General features: G+C 54.9%; 7 protein-coding genes across 7 annotated transcripts; 4 read left to right on the top strand and 3 right to left on the bottom strand.

The window, feature by feature from the left end:
- Positions 1–418: 418 nt before the first annotated feature.
- Positions 419–2,098, top strand: faeB-1 (putative feruloyl esterase B-1; the record flags this gene model as incomplete). Its single annotated transcript, XM_032027221.1, has 1 exon — positions 419–2,098. The coding sequence occupies one exon, from the start codon at positions 419–421 to the stop codon at positions 2,096–2,098; it is 1,680 nt and encodes a 559-aa protein (XP_031876384.1).
- A 326-nt stretch (positions 2,099–2,424) lies between these two features.
- On the top strand, positions 2,425–3,746 carry CGGC5_v015583 (putative peptidase; the record flags this gene model as incomplete). Its single annotated transcript, XM_032027222.1, has 3 exons — positions 2,425–2,451; positions 2,521–3,049; positions 3,106–3,746. The coding sequence occupies 3 exons, from the start codon at positions 2,425–2,427 to the stop codon at positions 3,744–3,746; spliced, it is 1,197 nt and encodes a 398-aa protein (XP_031876396.1).
- Positions 3,747–8,714: 4,968 nt separating this feature from the next.
- napA-0 (AP-1-like transcription factor napA) lies at positions 8,715–9,794 on the top strand (the record flags this gene model as incomplete). The annotated part of the gene is made up of 5 exons (XM_032027223.2): positions 8,715–8,828; positions 8,893–9,096; positions 9,157–9,500; positions 9,701–9,707; positions 9,783–9,794. 5 exons carry the CDS (start codon positions 8,715–8,717, stop codon positions 9,792–9,794), a joined length of 681 nt encoding a protein of 226 aa, XP_031876397.2.
- Positions 9,795–9,955: 161 nt separating this feature from the next.
- Positions 9,956–10,931, bottom strand: eglD-7 (putative endo-beta-1,4-glucanase D; the record flags this gene model as incomplete). The annotated part of the gene is made up of 6 exons (XM_032027224.1): positions 9,956–10,000; positions 10,054–10,108; positions 10,160–10,304; positions 10,367–10,574; positions 10,636–10,814; positions 10,868–10,931. 6 exons carry the CDS (start codon positions 10,929–10,931, stop codon positions 9,956–9,958), a joined length of 696 nt encoding a protein of 231 aa, XP_031876398.1.
- A 754-nt stretch (positions 10,932–11,685) lies between these two features.
- On the bottom strand, positions 11,686–12,639 carry eglD-6 (putative endo-beta-1,4-glucanase D; the record flags this gene model as incomplete). The annotated part of the gene is made up of 6 exons (XM_032027225.1): positions 11,686–11,697; positions 11,751–11,794; positions 11,848–12,066; positions 12,117–12,232; positions 12,284–12,419; positions 12,489–12,639. The coding sequence occupies 6 exons, from the start codon at positions 12,637–12,639 to the stop codon at positions 11,686–11,688; spliced, it is 678 nt and encodes a 225-aa protein (XP_031876402.1).
- Positions 12,640–13,923: 1,284 nt separating this feature from the next.
- Positions 13,924–16,159, bottom strand: sdnS (Transcription factor sdnS; the record flags this gene model as incomplete). Its single annotated transcript, XM_032027226.1, has 2 exons — positions 13,924–15,977; positions 16,099–16,159. The coding sequence occupies 2 exons, from the start codon at positions 16,157–16,159 to the stop codon at positions 13,924–13,926; spliced, it is 2,115 nt and encodes a 704-aa protein (XP_031876387.1).
- Positions 16,160–17,007: 848 nt separating this feature from the next.
- On the top strand, positions 17,008–18,806 carry CGGC5_v015578 (uncharacterized protein; the record flags this gene model as incomplete). The annotated part of the gene is made up of 4 exons (XM_066153290.1): positions 17,008–17,452; positions 17,522–17,808; positions 17,879–18,000; positions 18,071–18,806. The coding sequence occupies 4 exons, from the start codon at positions 17,008–17,010 to the stop codon at positions 18,804–18,806; spliced, it is 1,590 nt and encodes a 529-aa protein (XP_066007125.1).

The raw sequence follows: 18,806 nt of genomic DNA, 5'->3' as shown, positions 1-18,806 counted from the left end.
AAATGCTGGGGAGACTTACCGATGTCGGGATGCGTCCGACACGCCGCCTGTGGGGTTTTGTTTATCCAGGAAGCCGCCCCAAGGTTGCATTTACAGGCAAGCTTTTCATGACATTGAGTGAATTCCACACACGATGTTCATCTGATCAGTCTCTAGGGGTTTAGCGCATTGAGAATGCGGGGTTGAACAACGCTCCCCACAGGCTTCACCCATACATTGTGGGGTTCAATGAGATGGGTTGCGGAGACTCCAGGAGCATGAGCAGGCGGAATGAAAGCGACATCCCAGTAATGGCCCGACGGCCGCGCGCGGTGATGGACGCTGCCCCTTCCCTATAAAGGAGACGCGTATGGAGTTGCCGAGCCGAGCTGTTGGGCTCAGTCCAGCTTGGCACATCGTCCTTGGTGTTTTGTTCACGATGCCATTTGCGCCGCGTCTGCTCGGTCTCACGCTGTGGGCGGCCACACACGCCGTCGAGGTGGTGGCGCAGAACACAACGACCCCCTGCTCAGTTGACGGCCTCAGTGGCCTTCTTGGCCAGGATGACAGCGCCCAAGTGTTGATGGCCAACACCGTCAGCAACAACGGGACATTCGGCGAGGCAGGAAATGTGGCATATCCCAAGTACGCGACCCACTTGCCCTCTCTCTGCGTCGCGACAGTCAACGTCACCTCTTCGCCAACATCGTCCTATACCTTTGGGATCTTCTTGCCAGACGAGTGGAATAAGCGTTTCCTCGCCGTTGGCAATGGAGGCTTTTCTGGAGGCATCAACTGGTATGACATGGGCACCGGCGTCAAGTACGGCTTTACAACCATCTCGACGTCAACCGGTCACAACTCGACAAGTCAAGACATGAGTTGGGCTATAAACAATCCCGAAACGAAAGCCGACTGGGCTGGCCGTAGTCTGCACGGCTCGACGGTCCTGGCCAAGAAAATTGTGGAGGGGTACTACGGGAATGCGGCAAACAAGTCCTACTACTCGGGCTGCTCGACGGGAGGAAGGCAGGGCGTCAAGTCGGCGCAGGCCCACCCAGAAGATTTTGACGGCATCCTCGCTGGCGCGCCGGCTTGGAAGTCGACGAGCCAACAACTGTGGCAGCTCAAGGTCGGAGCCATCAATCTGCCGGAAGATGGGCCGGGCTATCTCCCAACTACCATGTTCGAGGTGATTAGCGACGAGGTCCTCCGGCAGTGCGACGGCTCAGATGGTGTTGCTGACGGGGTCATCATGGATCCTAGACATTGCAATTTCCGACCCGAGAAGTTACTCTGCACATCAAGCTCGACTAACCTGTCGGCCTGTCTGACGGCGCCGCAAGTCGCGACGCTTAAACAGCTCTACCTGCCCCTGATCCAGCTGGATGCGAATGTCCACAACCTGACATATATCTATCCCAACTTCGGACTTGGGTCCGAAATCCAGATGCCGTCTTCATTCGGTTCCAACAACGAGCCTAGTCTGTACGGAACCGACTACGCCAAGAACTATCTGTTTGACGACCTGAACTGGGACTGGACAACCAGCTTCAACTACTCCACGTTTGTCGAGGCGGCAAGGCTCAACCCGGGGAACGTCAACGCGGACAACTTCAACTTGTCGGAGTTCCGAGGTCGAGGCGGCAAGCTTATTACATATCACGGGTACGCCGATGGACTCATTCCCACGGATGTCAGCCGGGTGCTCTATGATGAGACCTGGATGGCGATGGCGGAGCAGGGCGTGGACCTGGACGAGTTCTACCGTCTTTTCTTCGTACCGGGCATGCAACACTGCTCGGGAAGCGTTTACGACGCGCCGTGGTACTTTGGCGGCAGCGGACATGCGTCAAACCTGGAGACGAACGGGCAACATGCTTTCCCTGTACCTGGACTGGACGACACCCAGCATGATGCTTTGCTTGCGCTGGTTGCCTGGGTGGAGGGCGGCTCAGGAGTAAACGAGCTTGTTGCGACGAAATATACCAACGATACCGTAAGCAATGGCATCTTGAGGCAACGGCCCATCTGCAAGTACCCTGGACATGCAACGTGGGACGGCAAGGGGGATGTGGATGCCGCGTCCAGCTGGAGCTGCATCGGATTCGACTCCTGAGTGGGTGGTATCGTGTAGATACCAACATACATGTTTGGTCACATATTGCCTTTTTGCGCAACATAGTAGAGCATTATGTACAGACCCCAATCCAAGAATGCAAGACTACTTCAGTATCAGGGTGATTTCAGAATGAATTGCAGCATCACGTGATATCACTGAAATGTGCTGGCGCGTCTCAGGCGCGTAAATTAGTCCAATGGACCCTGCGTCGGCATGACGACATACATCTTCGCTCCGTGAGGGTAGCGAACATTTCACAGGACCAAAAGTTGTATCCTCCAATTGAAGAAATCCCGATTCTGGCTCCAGTCTCACCATAGACCATGTGTGGACGTTATGCACTAGCACTGGTGAGCCCATCCGCCCGCCCGCCCATCGTCCTGCGCTGGACTTTGGTGAGCTAACAAACTTCGGCACAGCGGCCATCGCAGATCCGGCGCATGTTGCAGGATGAGGGCATGCCTATTGACGATGCGCCGGAAGACGAAGGCCAGGGAGCTCCGCGCCAAACATACAACTTTGCGCCGGGATACCATGGCGTCGTCTACCGGGCCGACGTCCCAGATCGCGGTGCAGGACATCGCCGCGACCACGCAGCCAAGAGCCAGAATCAACCACCGGCAGAGGCTTCCATGAGCCAATCCCACCCTGAATGTGATTCCGTAAAGTACAAGATGCAGTCAATGCAATGGGGTTTAATTCCGTTCTGGACCAAACGCGACCCCGGCTACTCTCAGCTTTCAAAGACGATCAACTGCCGCGACGATTCACTGAGCACACCAGGTGGCATGTGGGCAACCATGAAGGCGGGAAAGAGGTGCATAGTTGTGGCGCAGGGGTTCTACGAGTGGCTCAAAAATGGCAAGGAGAAGCTCCCCCATTTCGTGAAGAGGAAGGACGGCCAGCTCATGTGCTTCGCTGGACTGTGGGATTGTGTGAAATACGAGGGTGAGTTAACATGTGTTCTCAACGAGCAGACGAATTGCTCTAATATCCCCATTCAGATTCCGACGAGAAGCGCTACACATACACCATCATCACAACTGATTCGAACAAGCAGCTCAAGTTCCTTCATGACCGAATGCCGGTCATTCTCGATCCCGGATCGAAAGAGATCAAGGCATGGCTGGACCCCAAAAGGCACGAGTGGTCAAAGGAACTGCAGAACCTCCTGAAACCCTTCAGCGGCGAGCTCGAATGCTACCCGGTCACCAAGGACGTGGGCAAGGTCGGCAACAACTCGCCATCCTTCATCATCCCTGTCGCGAGCAAGGAAAACAAATCCAACATTGCGAATTTCTTCGCCAACGCGTCGGCCAAGCAAAAGCCGCAGGCCTCCAAGGTTGAACCCACCGTTGCGGTCAAAGTAGAGCCGGAGCAGTCACAAGAAGGTGAATCGCAGCCGATCCCTGAGGTGATTGCCAAAGCGGCGGATGACACAGAAAGCCGGGAAAAGGCGGGCATCAAGCGGGAGGCTTCTGCTGCGGATGAGGACGACGAGCCGCCACAGAAGATCCAGTACAAGGGGCCGACTACGAAATCAAGGCAGAGCCGCATCAGCGCGACGAGCAACGGCAGCAAGAGCCCTGTGAAGGCCAAGGACGGAACTCAAAAGATTACCAAGTTTTTCGCAAATAGTGCTTGATGCCTGGAAAAGAATGGATACGGGGTTTGGAAGTTTAATGATCCCATGATTGATGCCTGGGCGTTCGCTGGTGTTGCGAGTCACAATTCCACACGAGGATTGGTTTTCTACTTCTACACTTTACACCATAAGATATTTGTCCCTCTCGTAACCACTGTTCATTGAAACCATTTTATGCGTACGTCCTGTTCTTACGTACGTCTGCCTGATTTTGGTAAAAGACTCTGCGCGTCAGATGCCCATGTTGACAAGGTGGAGGGGATACCTCCAATTCCATTGGCGTATATTAGGTTCGCTCACCAGATGAAGGCGCGATTAGTTTTTTTTTCTGCTATTTTAGCTTACATATTCGAAAATAGCTGCCTCATGGCCGTCAGCTGTGATAAGCGCATCTGCAGGTCATGGTTGCAACTTGTCGTTATACACGCTCGTTGCCTAGACGGATATCGGAACCGGTAGCCGTCGCGGCTCGAGTATAAAATCGGACAGCGCACTGGGTTAAAGCTCCCCGGACCGCGGATATGCGGGGAGATTAGCTATCAGCGGACGGATGTCGATACTTTGTGGTCCGGCTGTACGGCACCCTCCCCCGGATCAGGAGGACTGGGAGACAGGGTCTTGGGACGACGAGGTTCCGTGGAATGGCATCACTGACTTGGGCTCGGATCAAGGCGGCCAGGCTTTGGAATCATCGAGGGCAACGACATGTTAAAACATCGGCTCGAGTATCGCAAACTTTGCTCCAGCCCGGTGGGTTGGAGGCAGCCAACGCCTTGAACACGGCTTGGGAGAAACAGGACCTGAGAACAAGGAAGCCGATGACGGTCCCATCTCTTGCCGAAGCTACGCAACCAATTTTGAGGGCCCTGGTTCCCGCCTTACGAGGAGAATGACGAGTCGCGATGGTGCGGTAAGTGATTTGCGGTTCTCCCGTACAGATCTAGCGAAGTTGGGACGAGATGGGAGGGCGAAATGGACCATTGGCCCCGGCAGGAATACCCCAGATTTCATGGTTCAACTTGTCAAACATGAACACATGTGTGGCTTGGCCCTCGGGGCCAGATTCGCGTCGCGAAGGTGAGAGAAGGTGGGGGAGGGGTAGGAGAGTTGCGGCGGTGTGGCGGCTGGCGCGGTCCAACGCCACCCAAAGACGAGGGTGATGCGTCTCTCCTTCGGATGGTGGCTAATGTTGGTCTGATGAATCTGACGGCGGGCAAAAAGCCAAATCACGAACGAAGGATTGCGTGGTGTTTACGGTTTCTGTCGCTGCGGGAGGGAGGGTGGATGGCAGTATTTCTCCTCGGAGCCTTTGGGTGAAACGCACCAGGCAGTATGTGCCATGTCGCCCTACTCCCTGTTCGCTCGCGTCGTCACGTACTTCACAGCTTCTTGTCCTTTGGGCTTGGGGATGAAGGCGGAGATGCAGGAGACGCTCCGTGCGGGACTCCGCACCATCGGCCGTGGCGGCGCCGATCAATTGTGGGTACATGTTCGGCACCAAGCCCCGCTTTCCTCCGTCAATGTCCGGAGGCTGGAAAGCGTCTCACCGGCGGCAGCATAGTTGGGCTCTTCATTATTAGTACACCAGACAGAAATACAGTGGAGTAGATGAGAAAGTTGGGGATGGAAAATAAGGGTCTGGTCATGCAGAAAGGCTGATGTGAGGCGCGAACATGGGTGTGCGTATGCAAGAGGCCAGTAAGCCCGGTTCGAACGGCTTTAAACAGAGTTTCTGGGCGGCTGGCGACGTAATTTTCGGGAATACCATGGACATTTTCAGGGTCTTCTGTGCGCGGCTTTTCTAGGTTGACGGCGGGACCTGTGCTCAAAAACATTGGCCGAGCGCGAGCTTGGTTCAGCCAGGTTCAGCCAGGCGCAGTGGTTCGTAAGCTGTGCGGTTCGGCACCGAGCTGCTTTGAGCGCCTTTTTGAGGGGCATCCTTGATGTCCTGGAAATGTTTGAAGGAAGTGATCATTGACTGAATCGTACGGCTGCAGTATGGGCTCGATAGTCAGACCAAGTCATGTCACGTATGTGTTCGCTGTTACGGATGTTCTCTGAATAGGCGTCAGTCAGTTATATCCATCATATCCACAGAGGACGGGAGAGTGTCGGGGGATGTGTGTGATTGGAAGCTGCGCCGAAGAAGGAGTGGAAGACGCCAAGCCTTCTATGCAGCGTTGGTGCTGGCGGGGGTGGATTCTTCCTGCTTAGCCGGGCGATGGACCAAGCAAAGCACGATGAATAGGTACAAGCGAACCGTCAAGCAAGCCAGAAATTGGCAATGACGGCTTCGTGGATAAGCTTAATCCAGGTTCTACGGCAAGTACACGACAAGGTGCGTTGGCTGGTGGATGTGGTCAGCCGGAAGGAGCCTTGCGAGACCGGTCGGCATGAGCCAAGGGAGACCGGGCATGCTGTATGCGTGCGACGTACCCGTATCTTTACGAGTTCTCACGTCCAAATGATGGAGATGATGGATCATGGGTGATGCAGCGAATGTGTTTACACTACAGTCTACATGCTCTAGTCTCTGCATACCCGGTCCCAGTTCCCCACCAACCTCTGGCAATCTCCCGATGGGAATTACTGGGAATTATTTTTTGCGCTGTTTTCTGGTCACATCCCGTGGTCCACCAGCCAGCCGCCCGCTTGCCGACCCTGACGCCGACGCCGACGCGGCCGACGCGAATCCGACGTACCCGAGCTTTCCTGAAAGTCGGGAATCGTCAAATAGATGCCACCGGTTGGGTGGCTTGAACCGGGTGTGACGGGTCTGACGGGTAAAGGGGGCTTCGCCGTTTTGCTAGGGCTGAAGCCCATTCACTCGTTCGTTACAGGTCTGCATGTGTTGGCAGCAGGTACATGACTACTTTGCATCACCAGGCGCGGCGCCAGAGTTTGAGAGAGGCAGACCGACGGCGGCTAGAGAGTTGGCTGTTGCGCAGTCTTCCGGAGCCGAAAGGGCACCGGTGATGGTGGTGGCACTGTTCACTGTGGCCAAACCAACACGAATCAGCACAGCATAGTTGCGATACGGATTTAACATCAAACTTGGGGATAGGCAACGGCTGTAAAAACTGAAATAGCACCAGACGAATGTATATTCCCTTTTGGGCTTTACGAGCGGTTCATGCCCTTGACTTCAGCCACGGTGGGTGGGCATGGCCGGTGCGTGAACGAACCGCCACAAACCGGAGGGCGTGAGGGGATCTGAATTGACTCGTCTGTCGCAAACGTTGGACACAGGGTTTTCGTTTTGTTTTCTTTGGCGCCTTCAGCTGAAAAGGGCCGTCAAGCATGATCCATGATCCATGGGTGACGGGCTGGGAATAATGGGGGGGCATGGGGCCAGGATGGCATCGGTTTTGCGAGACGCCGAGATGCCGGGAGAAGCCCTTGAGCAGAAGACCCACGTACTGCGTAGTATGTAGCGCACGTCTCCGATCTGGTCTGCCGTCGTCTGTGGTTCATGTCGCGTACACAATACGCCATTTCTTCACGCACGGTTGAGAGGTAGAAGATGAGCAATTGCATTAACAAGCAATGTTGAGACCGTACTAGTACAGACAGTTCTCTGTGCGCAAGTGACGCTGCGGTTTGGTACCGAGTTTGACGGGGCTTGGTGTTAATGGGCTTTGGTGCTGCACATGTCAAAAGATGCAGCATGTCTACGAATACATTGATGGCCCAAGCCAGCCAGCCAGCCAGCCAGCCGTCCGTTGTTTACTTGCTTGCTGTATCTCCGCGCACAAATGACATCATACCGGATAAGGCCGGTCTCGCTCCAGCTCGCTTCTATTCGCGTCTTGCAGCTTTTGGACACTGCATCTCTAGACCACCCTGTGCCTTTACTGCTCCCCCCTGCCATGCTGCAGAAAATACGCATCACAGAATGAAAAATAAGGTGCGCCAGGCTCGTTCCGAAGCTAAGCCGCACGCAGTCTAGAAGCCGCAGCAACAACGAAAAGGTTGCGGCAGTCTGTCGAGTAACTACCTAAGGTTCGCGAGAATAACAGAGTCGCGGCACCGACAGAAGAAGCGAGGGCGGATACGTACCGGGGCCTGGGACCCGCTTTCCAGGTATTCCCGGGGCGTCTCCGCTCATCGCCGGCCTCGACCCTCTGCAGACCACGCGATGATCTCCGGCGTCCCGGGATCAGATGGATAATACACTCACATACCTGCATACACGCACACACCCAACCACGCCCATCCACACACACACACACACACCGCACACAGCACACAGCACATACAATCGTCTTGTTGCGTATTCCCCGCCAGGTTCACGTTTTGTATGTACCATGATTTATACGCTAAGGTCTTATGTATGTGTGTGTGTGTGTGCTCAAGTAGGCGTTTGACCGACATCTACTGCCATGTGCCTGACTTGGGGCAACACAGACAGACAGACAGACAGGCAGACATACAGACAGACACATATTATGTACATTCACTCAGTCTGAACACAACACAACGCAACACGGTCCAGCTGCACCCACACTCGGACGGTCCACCCACTGGGGAGGCCCCGCTGTTCCATACCGTAGACCGGCGCGGCACCGAATACCGAATCCCAAAGATGCAACGGCCCTGAGATGAGATGGGGAGCCTCGTTGACATTAACACCCTCCCCCATTGGCTCCGTTCATAGCCTCCTGCCCTGGGCTCCATCGTCGCATCTTTCTTACCCTCGGATATCTTGCTCTGCTCTACTTCATGATGCTCTCTCCAGTCCCGCCAGATATATAATCCTCCCGTCCACCCACCCTCGCCTCTCAATTCCCGCTAATGCCCTCCACTTCCACGCCCCCTTCTTATCCATCCCACGGATCCATCTTCATCGTTGTTCTCTCTCTACTCTTGACTTGTAATCTGTCATCGTCTTCGTGACTCTTGTTCATCCTTGCCTGACTCACCTCATACTGTCCATCAAAGAGGCAGGCTCATCATACAACCGCTGCAATGAACAGTACATCGCCCGAGATTCCTCCCTACACCATGGCCACCGGCTTCCCGCCCATGGGCCCGAACAACACTGCCTATGACCTCATTGCCTCTCAGTTCGCAGCTCGTATCGTAAGTCCTCCTTCATCAGTCAGACGCTCGTTGAAAACTCATAAAGCTCACGTTTGAACCGCAGGGTACGAACGAGAACGGCTACTGCACCCCGACATCACTATGGTCTTGCCCGCCGAGTCCCACATCAAGCATCGACACCAACAAGGCCGGCGACTCCCACGATGACTGCAGCCACTCATCAACGTCGGAAAGCTCCCTCGACAAGGCCTCTCAGAAGAGCAGACGCGCCAACAGATACAAGAACTGCAGCGAGACCGTGCTTTCAGTAAGCGAACTTGACATCGTCCAGTCATTGTGAGACATTCAACTTACACTGTACCTCCAGAAACGACGAGCACAAAACCGGGCTAACCAGCGCGCGTACCGTAAGCGCAAGGAGCAACGCTTGGAGGAGCTCCAGCAGCAGATCGACGATATGCACCAGAAGAACGACGCCCTTTGCTGCGCCTACAGGCTGCTGGCCAATGAGTGCTGCCGCCTCCGCGCCGGCCAGGTGACTGAGCAGTCGTCAACGAACTGGAACAATATGAACGGCGCCAACAACCTGATTCTCGACATGGCCGCGCTTAACGCCTACCGAACCACCAACCCCATCGCAACTTCGAGCCCGGCCACCGAGTCATATATGGAGTATCCCGGCACTCCCGAAAAACTGTGGAGCCCCTACCCGTGAGTGGGTGCGGGATCGGCGCAGCTTTGCAGGTAGTGATGGGCCTATGCGGTAACCGTCTTGAGATGATCAGGATTTTATGATTTATGGTGTTTCTTCGGGGTCCGGTCATTCCCTTTGTCTGGGTGAGCCCCCTGTGGACGATGGTGTCTTTATTTGGGGTTTGCGGCGTTGGACGGAAGAGCGTTGTTACTTTTAGCCGTGGAGTATGGTCTTTTCTTTTTACTTCACCTCTACAAGTGATACCAGCCGGGCGTAGAGTCAGGGCTGACATTTGGCAGCAATGCCACTGACACGAGATGTATGAACACGAAGCATGCAGACTCTGTGTAGACAATCAAAATCTGTGAACATTCATTTGGTTTCTTTACTATGTGACCTGATGATATCTTGTCGAGATGAGAACGTGGGCAAGCCTCATAGCGCCACCTTACTTGCACGACCAACACGCACTTTAGCACTTGGCTACCGGACCTCCTGGGATAGTGTAGCTAGTTGGCTGGACAACCTTGTCAGTGTTCCGAGCTCGCAATATTTCTCGGTCTGACTCACCACGGGATAGTAAATGTTGATCAAGATTCCAGGCTCGTTGCCAGTGTACACGCCCCTGTCACCTGTCAGATACCAGAACTCCAAGCCATCCACACTGGACACTTACGGAAACCTGACCGTCGGAGAAAATTGGCCACTTCCAGAGCCGGTCACTTTGATCTGGGCACATGAGATGTAGAACTGGGCCCCGCTCTTGGCGCTGGCTGAGTGCAGGCCAATCTGTTCGATGCGGAGGAGATACTCTCCGGGGGCTGATATCGTCAAGTCAGTTCCGTTTCTTGCCACAGGCAATCTACAGGAGGACAATACGTACGCGTGCATGAGGGAATTTGAAAGTTGAAGGCTGCCTGGTTGGAGGCGGGAAACTTGATCTGTCCGTTACCCGTCTCCGCGCCGAGCTCCCAGATCTTGGCCCAGGGTCCGCTGCCGTCGTACGTCGTGACGTTGCTGGAGCCTGCGGGTGACAGCCACACAATCACAGGACCGTCGTGGTAAATGGACTGGTCCATGGCGAAGCCAACCTGTTTGCTTGTCAACGACAGTTCAAAGTCCTAAATCTCCGTGTTTGGGCCGGCCACTTACGGTGGATCCCGCTGCGACAGTAGCGATCTTGGTGGCTGGTCCAGAGGAGAGACCACCGGCATTACAAACGATATCTTTGCTCGAGACGTCGGTGATGGGGCTGTTGTGGTTTGTGTTTCTCCGGACATTAACGTACTCGCCGGTGTTGGTGGCCCCCACCACCAAGCTTGTGAAGCGGTCTAAGAGAGCATGTCAATACACGCTGATGAAAGAGAATACTGATTTCACTGACAGTGAGCCGATGTGAGGCTACATAACGTGGCAAGAGCGCCGAGGATTGGAGTGAGTGATTTCATGTTGAACCAGATGAGTAGCGGCTTTACGAGTCCGTGGCTGGATCGAAGTTCTTTCTGAAGAGATATGCAACAAGCGCGCGACCGCTGGCTTTAAGGGCCGTGAGTTTACTGTTTGGCGGTATGTAGAAGTCTTCCCAAGTCTGGGCTGGTGGGGAGAGTTCCCCTGATCCGGAGGGGCCCCATAGACGGACTGAGATCCCGGCACTTGCCTCATTAGTTCAGGAGGGTGTCGAGTCTAGATTGCCGAGACCATGGCAATGCGACTGTGTTGAATATAGCCGGTCATTTCTTCCGTGTCACGAGGATGCTGTGCTCCTTTTGTTGGCACCTGAGGGCACTAACATCGATCTGGTGTATGCCTCTGGGTAAGTCTAGACATCTCGCGACCAAACGTCTGAAGCCGCCAAGATGTTGATATTGCGGCCGTGGTAAGATATTCAACCAAATCCTAGTTCTTGATAAAGATTCTCCGACGATATTGGTATGTCCGAGTTGCCTCGCCCTCACAGGTCACGTCTGGGTCGAGCCGTGGGACAATTGAAAATGCTTCGCAGTTCATGCCAAGTGACTGTGCATTATTGTGAATTGCATGGGCTGCAGATGGCTTGGTCGCCGAATCTTACGTTGTGTACTCTTCCTTGTAACCACTTGAATCTGCATGTCTTGGACGTTCCAACCTCCAACTCAAAAGCCTAATCACGCACCGAGAGAAAGGAAGATCAACTATGTACAACATAAACCCCAATCTCACAACTTAGCAGTTCCACTACGAATGATTAGCATCAAAACAAGAATCGAGACTGTTTCACCAGTACTTACCACGCTGCCTCCGGGGACTTCATAAGAAGTGAAACCATTGTAGACTGCGAGATTTTGTCAGCATAGTACGCGCAACATTCGAACAGAGCACACGTACTGTTTGCGGTGTATCCTGGGTCAGTCTCCTTGAAAGCACCGGGGATGCTCAGCGTCGGCGAGAAGGCGCTCGCGCTGCTGCCGGTGACATTGATCTGGGCACAGGAAATGTAGAACTGAGGGATGCCGGCGGGCCAGGGGTTGTGGATGGCCAGCGACTGGATGCGAAGCAGGTACTCGCCGTTGGGAAGACAGGTCGGGATCTTGGCCTCGTATGTTTCTGCATGGGTCAGTATCAAACTCCTGATGGAAATTGCGGACATGTCTTACGGTACATCGGCCATGTGGCCTGGCCGTTGGAGAAGGTCGGGCCAAAGTCCTTGAACTTGGCCCATTTTCCAGACCCGTCGTAGTCCTGAACGTGAGACGGCGCCTTGGAGAGGAATCTTTCAAACAAATGAGTGCGGGGTCTTCCGGTTGATCTATTCGAAACTCACAGAGAGATCGGGCCCTGGTGGTAGACGGCTGTGTCAAGGGTGAAGGAGAACGAGTCGCCAGGCTTGACCGAGGTGACGGTCGTCTGCGCACCGCTGGCGCCGCCTACATTGCATCTCAAGTCCGTGGAGGCAAGGTCTGGGAGTATTTTCGTCAGTCGGGCTGATGCCCTTTGCAAATCAAATCGCCTTTCCTCGAAACACGTACCAGTCACCGGGGAGTTGTAGTTGGTGTTCTTGCGAATGTGCTCGAAAACGCCAAATTTGGAAGAGCCCACGCCCAGCTGCTGGAAGATGTAGTGGCCAGACACCTCGGAGACGGCCACCGACAAGGCGGCTGCGATGGCAAAGACCTTCATGATGGATGACTTGCAGGTTGTGAGGTGGCGAGCTGAAGGGTAGTGGCGGCGGTGGTTGAGCAATCAACAGCTCGGGCGTTGCGAATGCCCAGCTTCATTTATTGTCTTCAGAGCCACTATGGAGCTGGACTGTGACATTCATCACGGTCATCCGCGGGTGTTTTGCACAGAGGCGGCCCGGAGCCCTTGCCTCCACGATGCTACCCCGGAGGAGTTCGTCACGAGTTTGAGGGGCTTTGACTTGTGAACAAGCTGGGTAAACTGGAACAGCCTCGCCCCTCACATTATGATGGACTCTGTGTCCAGCAAATCACCTATTGCGTCCTAGACTTCCTAGTATGCATGAGGCGAGCTGGTTGGTGTACTTTTCGAGCTGCAATATAAATCGCCCCCGCGGAGTAGTATCCAGCGGCACGGGATCTGAGATTACAGGCAAGAGCTTCGACGTTGTGTTTCCTTCTTCAAAGGACACATCAAGCCTGCATATCAGTGGCTTGTCTGGATTTTCAACCAGGACGACAACCAATCGGCTGGTCCACACAGTCATGGCCGATGTTTCCATCGCCAAGGGGAGTCGGACCGGCTGTTTAGACCCGAAGATTGACCGTTGTTAATGGAAAAAGGGGGCATGACATGTTTCATGAAAGTGGATTGGCTGCAGTAGTTTGGATGCGAACAAGGACCGTAGTCGATAGGATCTCCCGGCAGAAGTCGCGCATGCAGGGAGTAATAGCCGATTCGCCGGAAGAGACGCACATCCATGTTGCCAATCTACTTTAAATTAAGCTTGTCGCAAGAAATATGGCATTTGTCACACGATTGCGGACGGCGTGGCTCTGTTTTGGCGACATCCATACATGAGACGAAGGTTCGGAGCTTGTGCCTCCGATTCGAAGCGGCACGGCAACGGGATCGACACACATCACTGCCGGTACCGCGAAAATATTGCTTGGCACGAACAAACATCATCCGGAACCAGAAAGGGGTCATGTTAGCTCAAGAGACGCATGGTTCTCTTTGGAGAAAGTCGCGGGCATTACATGACTCTATTCTCCATGCTTACCCGGGCCCAACTGGGCCAGTGGATGTCTACCGTTGCAATGAGAGAGGGTAGTCAAATGGCCATGGACGTAAGCATGGGATGCCAAAAACTTCGAAAAGATGGAGTTGGGTATATGAGATCCATGTTTAACGCCTCGTGCCACAGCCCACTACTAGCATGTCATAAAAAGGAAATGTTCAAGACTCCCCTCCCACAGGATCGCTTTCCCATAAGCCGCGACACTATTGCGTAAATCCACTAGGAGACATGCCAGGGTTCAAGAGGGACCAGTATGTCGTATCGACGCCTTGGAACGCCCAATCGCCCACCTCGGCCGTTATACCCGGACATTGCCATCCCAGGCAGTCGGCGTTGAATCCGGTGTATATGTCTCCGTGAGTGGTGTTGAATTCCTGGCCGAGAAGAGCATCCACAGACGTCGTGGACGGGGTTTCTTGGTTTGGCGGGAATGAAGGCGGCGAAACCGTAGTGGTGTTGGACGGCGTTGGGAGCTGGGAGTGGCTTAGATCCACCAAATGAGACTGGGCGTTTTGGTCCGAAGAGTTTTTGATGTTGATTGTTCCAAGATAGGGAATACTCAGTTTGAGATTCCACTCCTCGCCCGTATCCGTGGTTAGGCAGTTCCTACAGCAATCGATGATGGGCAGAAGCTGCTTGATTATCCCGGCGCTCTCCCCCGAGAGCTTATCGTCATTTAAGTCGGCCAGCTCTTCCATCTTCTCCATGACGGTCTGTGCCAGCGCCCTGTCTTCATCGCGTTGCAGCGCCCACTCATCGTCTCTGACTCCGGGCGGGCGGCTCAGATGACCTAGCAAGAGTGTCATCGCCGCCATTAGAGAGGAATAATCGATGTGTCGACAGGAGAAGGCGGCATCGTTCGCCGTGCGGAATACCACACAGCGCTTGAGCACTGCCCGGCTTGACTCTAGGCATACTTGCTTACTGTAGTCGAAGCGGTTGTTCGTCGGGTTGCGGAGCATGTAAGGCAGGTGGAGCAGGATGAGCAGGCTGTGGTGGTGAATCTGCAGCATCAGGTGGGACATGACTGTCATCTGCGTCTCCGGGTCTGCGAAGGTCGACATTGGGGGCATCTCCCACCATCCTGCGCCCATGGTCTTCGCCGCATGCTCAAGCTCGCAGTCGATGGACTGCGTCATGGCGTACCCCTCGCTGGTGGACGCATGGTTCCTGTCAATGATGCGGAGACATATGGCCGTGTAGCGTTTCTCCAGCTTCTCCATGGGTGTGTCGTTACCTGTGTAAGTTTCACACATGAAGCTGTTGTCTTGTGTGCCGGCAGGCAGTCCAAGTAGCAGAGACAAGTAGCGATCGCAGAAGTTGATTCGGTACCAGAGTTGATGCGACGAGGGTATCATTGCCGGGTTGGTGGTGGGATCACAAGACTTCAGCGGCCGACCGCCGTTCCGCTCGATGCCGATTAATTGTGCGAGGCTCAGGGCTCGTCTCATCGCCAGCCATGCTTTGCGCAGGTTGCCCGAGTTGATGAGGTAGAAGCCCTGCAAGATGAGGCACTCGAGACCCTCTACGGAGCCGACGAGGTCGTCATTGGAGGTAACCTGGCTTGCGACTGCACTCCATTCGGCCATGGTGTCCTGGATGGAATCCTTGAGGGAGAGCCGAGAGGCGTCAAAGCATGGCGGTAACTGCTGGAGACAGATGGTCAACTGAAGAAGGCGCTTGGCTAATATGGCTGGGTGTTTGGTGATGTCGGGCATGGTTGAGAGGGATGCTAGCGACGGCGACTTGTTGTCGGCTATGTCTTGGTTGGAGTAGAACAAGATCAGGACAAATATCGGACCCCTGCTCGATTCGATGATTGTCCTGGCGTCCTGGACGGACGGAAACATGGAGTGCAGTTCCTTGCATATTCTCTCATGTTTTTGGGTGGGCTGAGATGATTCTGATGTCGACTTGGAAGGGGTTGATTGTTGAAGCTGAGGCGCGACAGAAGCACTCTGGGTCGTCTGGACGCGGCTGTCCGGGGTATAGAGAGACTCTGAAGTACGAGGAGACGTGTGCGAGGTGGCCGGCGTGATGGCCTTTTCGGAGGACAATTCAGGGCCTATCTTGTCGGCCAGCTTGACCATCAACTCCTCAAGGCGGCCGAGACGCTGGGCCAGGCCGCGCTCGGGAGGACCAGACGGCTCATCGTCGATGAATTCCTGGCTGACGCAGGTGGTCCCCCTTGTCTTGCAGCCGGCGCAGGTTTGCTCTTCGTCAGAGGCAAACTCACACCTGATCTTTCTCTTCCTGCCTGGATGACATGTCAGCGGGCCATGCCATGTTCACATCCGCCATGTCCGAAACCCAGATTCTGGGGTCTGAACCGATGTTCGGGTCTCGGGACGGCGGGGTTCTCGGACGGACGAACTCACACTGCCAGCAGCTGCGTGTCCCCTTGCGGACCTTTCTCTTCTTGGAGGGGCGCTCGTCCATGGTGTTAATACGATGGTGGGTTCACTAACACGGCAAAGGGTTGCAGCATCAATTGAGTGCTGTGTCTGACGGTTTGTGGCCAGTGATCTGGTGAAAGTTGGTCAAAGTTGTGCGGCCAGGCGAATTAGCTGAAGCCAGCCATGAAAAGAGCCCTTCGCACAGAGAATTGCATCACCGCGCCTGCCACAGCGTCAGCTTCTGTCTCATTGCTATCGTGATGTTATTCATCTGCTTACGGATATTTCGTCCGGTCGGAGGCCGAAGCGGACGAAGTGGCAGCAACAGGGAGCAAGGAAATGCCCTCGGACGGACGAATGATGCCCGAGTCATTTGCGGCAAGCCAATCAAAGCCAGACGCTTTCCGCTTTTGATACAAGCGTCCAAATGTTATTGGTTAGTGTTTCTTGGCTGATAAGTACGTACTGAAAACCACTTCACGCAGGCTGCATTCCTGGCGTTCAGCCATGCATTTGCATCTCACCCGTCGAGCATCCTTCGCGCCGTCTGCTCTCAGAAATCGGACCACATTCGTATTTGATTACTAAATTCAGGAGCATTCTCGCGATTCTTGACACGTTACAGGATACGTACTGCACATACCCGGCGCCAGTCTCCTCCCTGTAACAAGGCAAAGCACGCCTTCACAAGCGTTCCTGCCCCGGGCCCGTCTCCGACTTTGACCCCGCACCGCTTCCGCTTCCGCTTCCGCCCCGATCAAAGCCCGGGTTTGCGCCGGAGGAAAGCACGGAGGAAAGCACGGCCCTTGATGCAAGCTCTGCCGTGCTGTGCCGTGCTGCCCTCCGCCACTCCGCATTCCAGCCGCATCGGCCCATGAGGAGGGGCCTGCCATGACCCCGCCGGCCGAGTACAAGTTCGTCAACTTTGGTGCCGACGAGGGAGAATTCCAGCCGGCAAACAAATCCGTCCGAAGCCATGCTATTAGGACGGCCATCCAGAAGGGTGCCTCTGAGCTGTATACCAATACGGCACTGATATCTCAGGACACCATCAAGCGCAAAGCGCAGTTAAAGGGCCGCTTCAGACTGCCTGCGACTTCTGCGAAACCTACCTCCGCAGGGCAAAGCTCCAGGGGCAAGCCAAGACGAACTACAACACCTCATTCCACTAATGCGTCGATGACGACCCCTCGTCAGTCGTTGCAGAATTCACTTGAATTTGTGACGCAGGCTTCTTTGCCTCCTTGGGTCCAGCGGCTGGGTAGCGATAACGCAGATCCCTTCAACACGCTGCCCATCCCGAGCAATTCCTCGGTAGATTCTCTGGTCAGATACTGTAAGATGAACCCCCGCGTTAGGTTTGAACGTCCAAACCATCTACGGATGCTAGACGCTGACCCCACAGTCATCACAAGGTTCAACCTCAATTCGACCACGATTGACCAGCAGAGGCCGTGGTTTCCCTACGCCATGCAGAGTGCTCTCATCATGCGCGTCACGCTCGCTCTGGCGGCCGAGTTCTTGACGGCGACGATGCCCTCGCTTGATCCGAAGCTCCAGCGCGAAGGATACCAACAGAAAGGAGAGGCCATGCGCATCATCAGGACTCGGCTGGAGTCTCGAGAGTCTGCCAAGAGCGCAAGCGACGACCTGTCCGTACTCGCCGGCGTGGCCATGCTGGGAAGCGTCGAAGTCAGTGTACCTCTCTTGGTTCTCGGAACATGCCTCCAACACACTCCAAAACTCTGACACACACTTTCAGGCATTCCAAGGCCATTTTGCAGCAGCAGAGGTACACCTGACCGGACTCCATTCCATGATGGAGGCCCGAGGCGGGCCAGACACGATCAAACACGACTACATCCTCTGCCGTTGCATCAACTGGTAGGGCTCTCCACCTTTTCCCCAGACTCCTCCTCATCAATTTGACTCTTGCTCACCAAACCATCGTCAGGATTGACATCCAAGTGGCATCCGGTCTGGGGAGGATTCCGAAATTTCCCATGTTCCATACCCTCGACCAGGTCTCTCTGCCATTGTCAGTCGTGAATCGCGCAATGACACCTTCCTTGCGTCACCTGGACAGGCTCGGAGGCCACAATCCCGACGAGAGCAATGAACCACGTAAGATTTTCGTGAGTCTGAGGCAAGCAATCTGCTCGCAGGCGGGGGCCGTGTCAGCAGACGACATCAGAATCGTCATGAACACCGCAGACAGCTCGATCCTGCACTTCCTGTACGTGGAGCGTCGAACAGCGACACCTGTCCAGAAGCGATTCCTCGTCTTGGTCGCAGCGGCTCACGTCTTTCTGTACGTCGTCCTGCGAGAGATCCCGACTACCGGGCACATGATCCGGCTCTTGGTGGCGCGCATGCGGGCCGCGCTGGACGACGCAGACTCCATCGCACTCATCTGGGTCTCCCACGACGCCGCCCTGCTCTGGATCCTCTTCGTCGGTATCGTCGGGTCCGGAACAACAGAGGACCGCCAGTGGTTCGCTTCGAGATTGCACAAGCTTCTGGACAGAGCCGGCGACGTGTTGCCCCCAGAGCGATGTAACCGCGAAACCTTACAGCAGATGCTCGCGGGATTTCTTTGGCGGGACGAGCGATGTCTGCCGGTCCTGGAGGAAATCTGGGGGAGTCACACGCAGCAACAGAGTACCCATACCTATTCGGCGGTCAAATAA

The sequence above is a fragment of the Colletotrichum fructicola genome (genome assembly GCF_000319635.2).
Source record: "Colletotrichum fructicola Nara gc5 chromosome Unknown KSG_Nara_v1_contig10, whole genome shotgun sequence".
In the NCBI taxonomy this organism is placed as follows: domain Eukaryota; kingdom Fungi; phylum Ascomycota; class Sordariomycetes; order Glomerellales; family Glomerellaceae; genus Colletotrichum; species Colletotrichum fructicola.
Note: the sequence above shows the minus strand (reverse complement) of the source record. Positions and strands in the feature narration are given on the sequence as shown.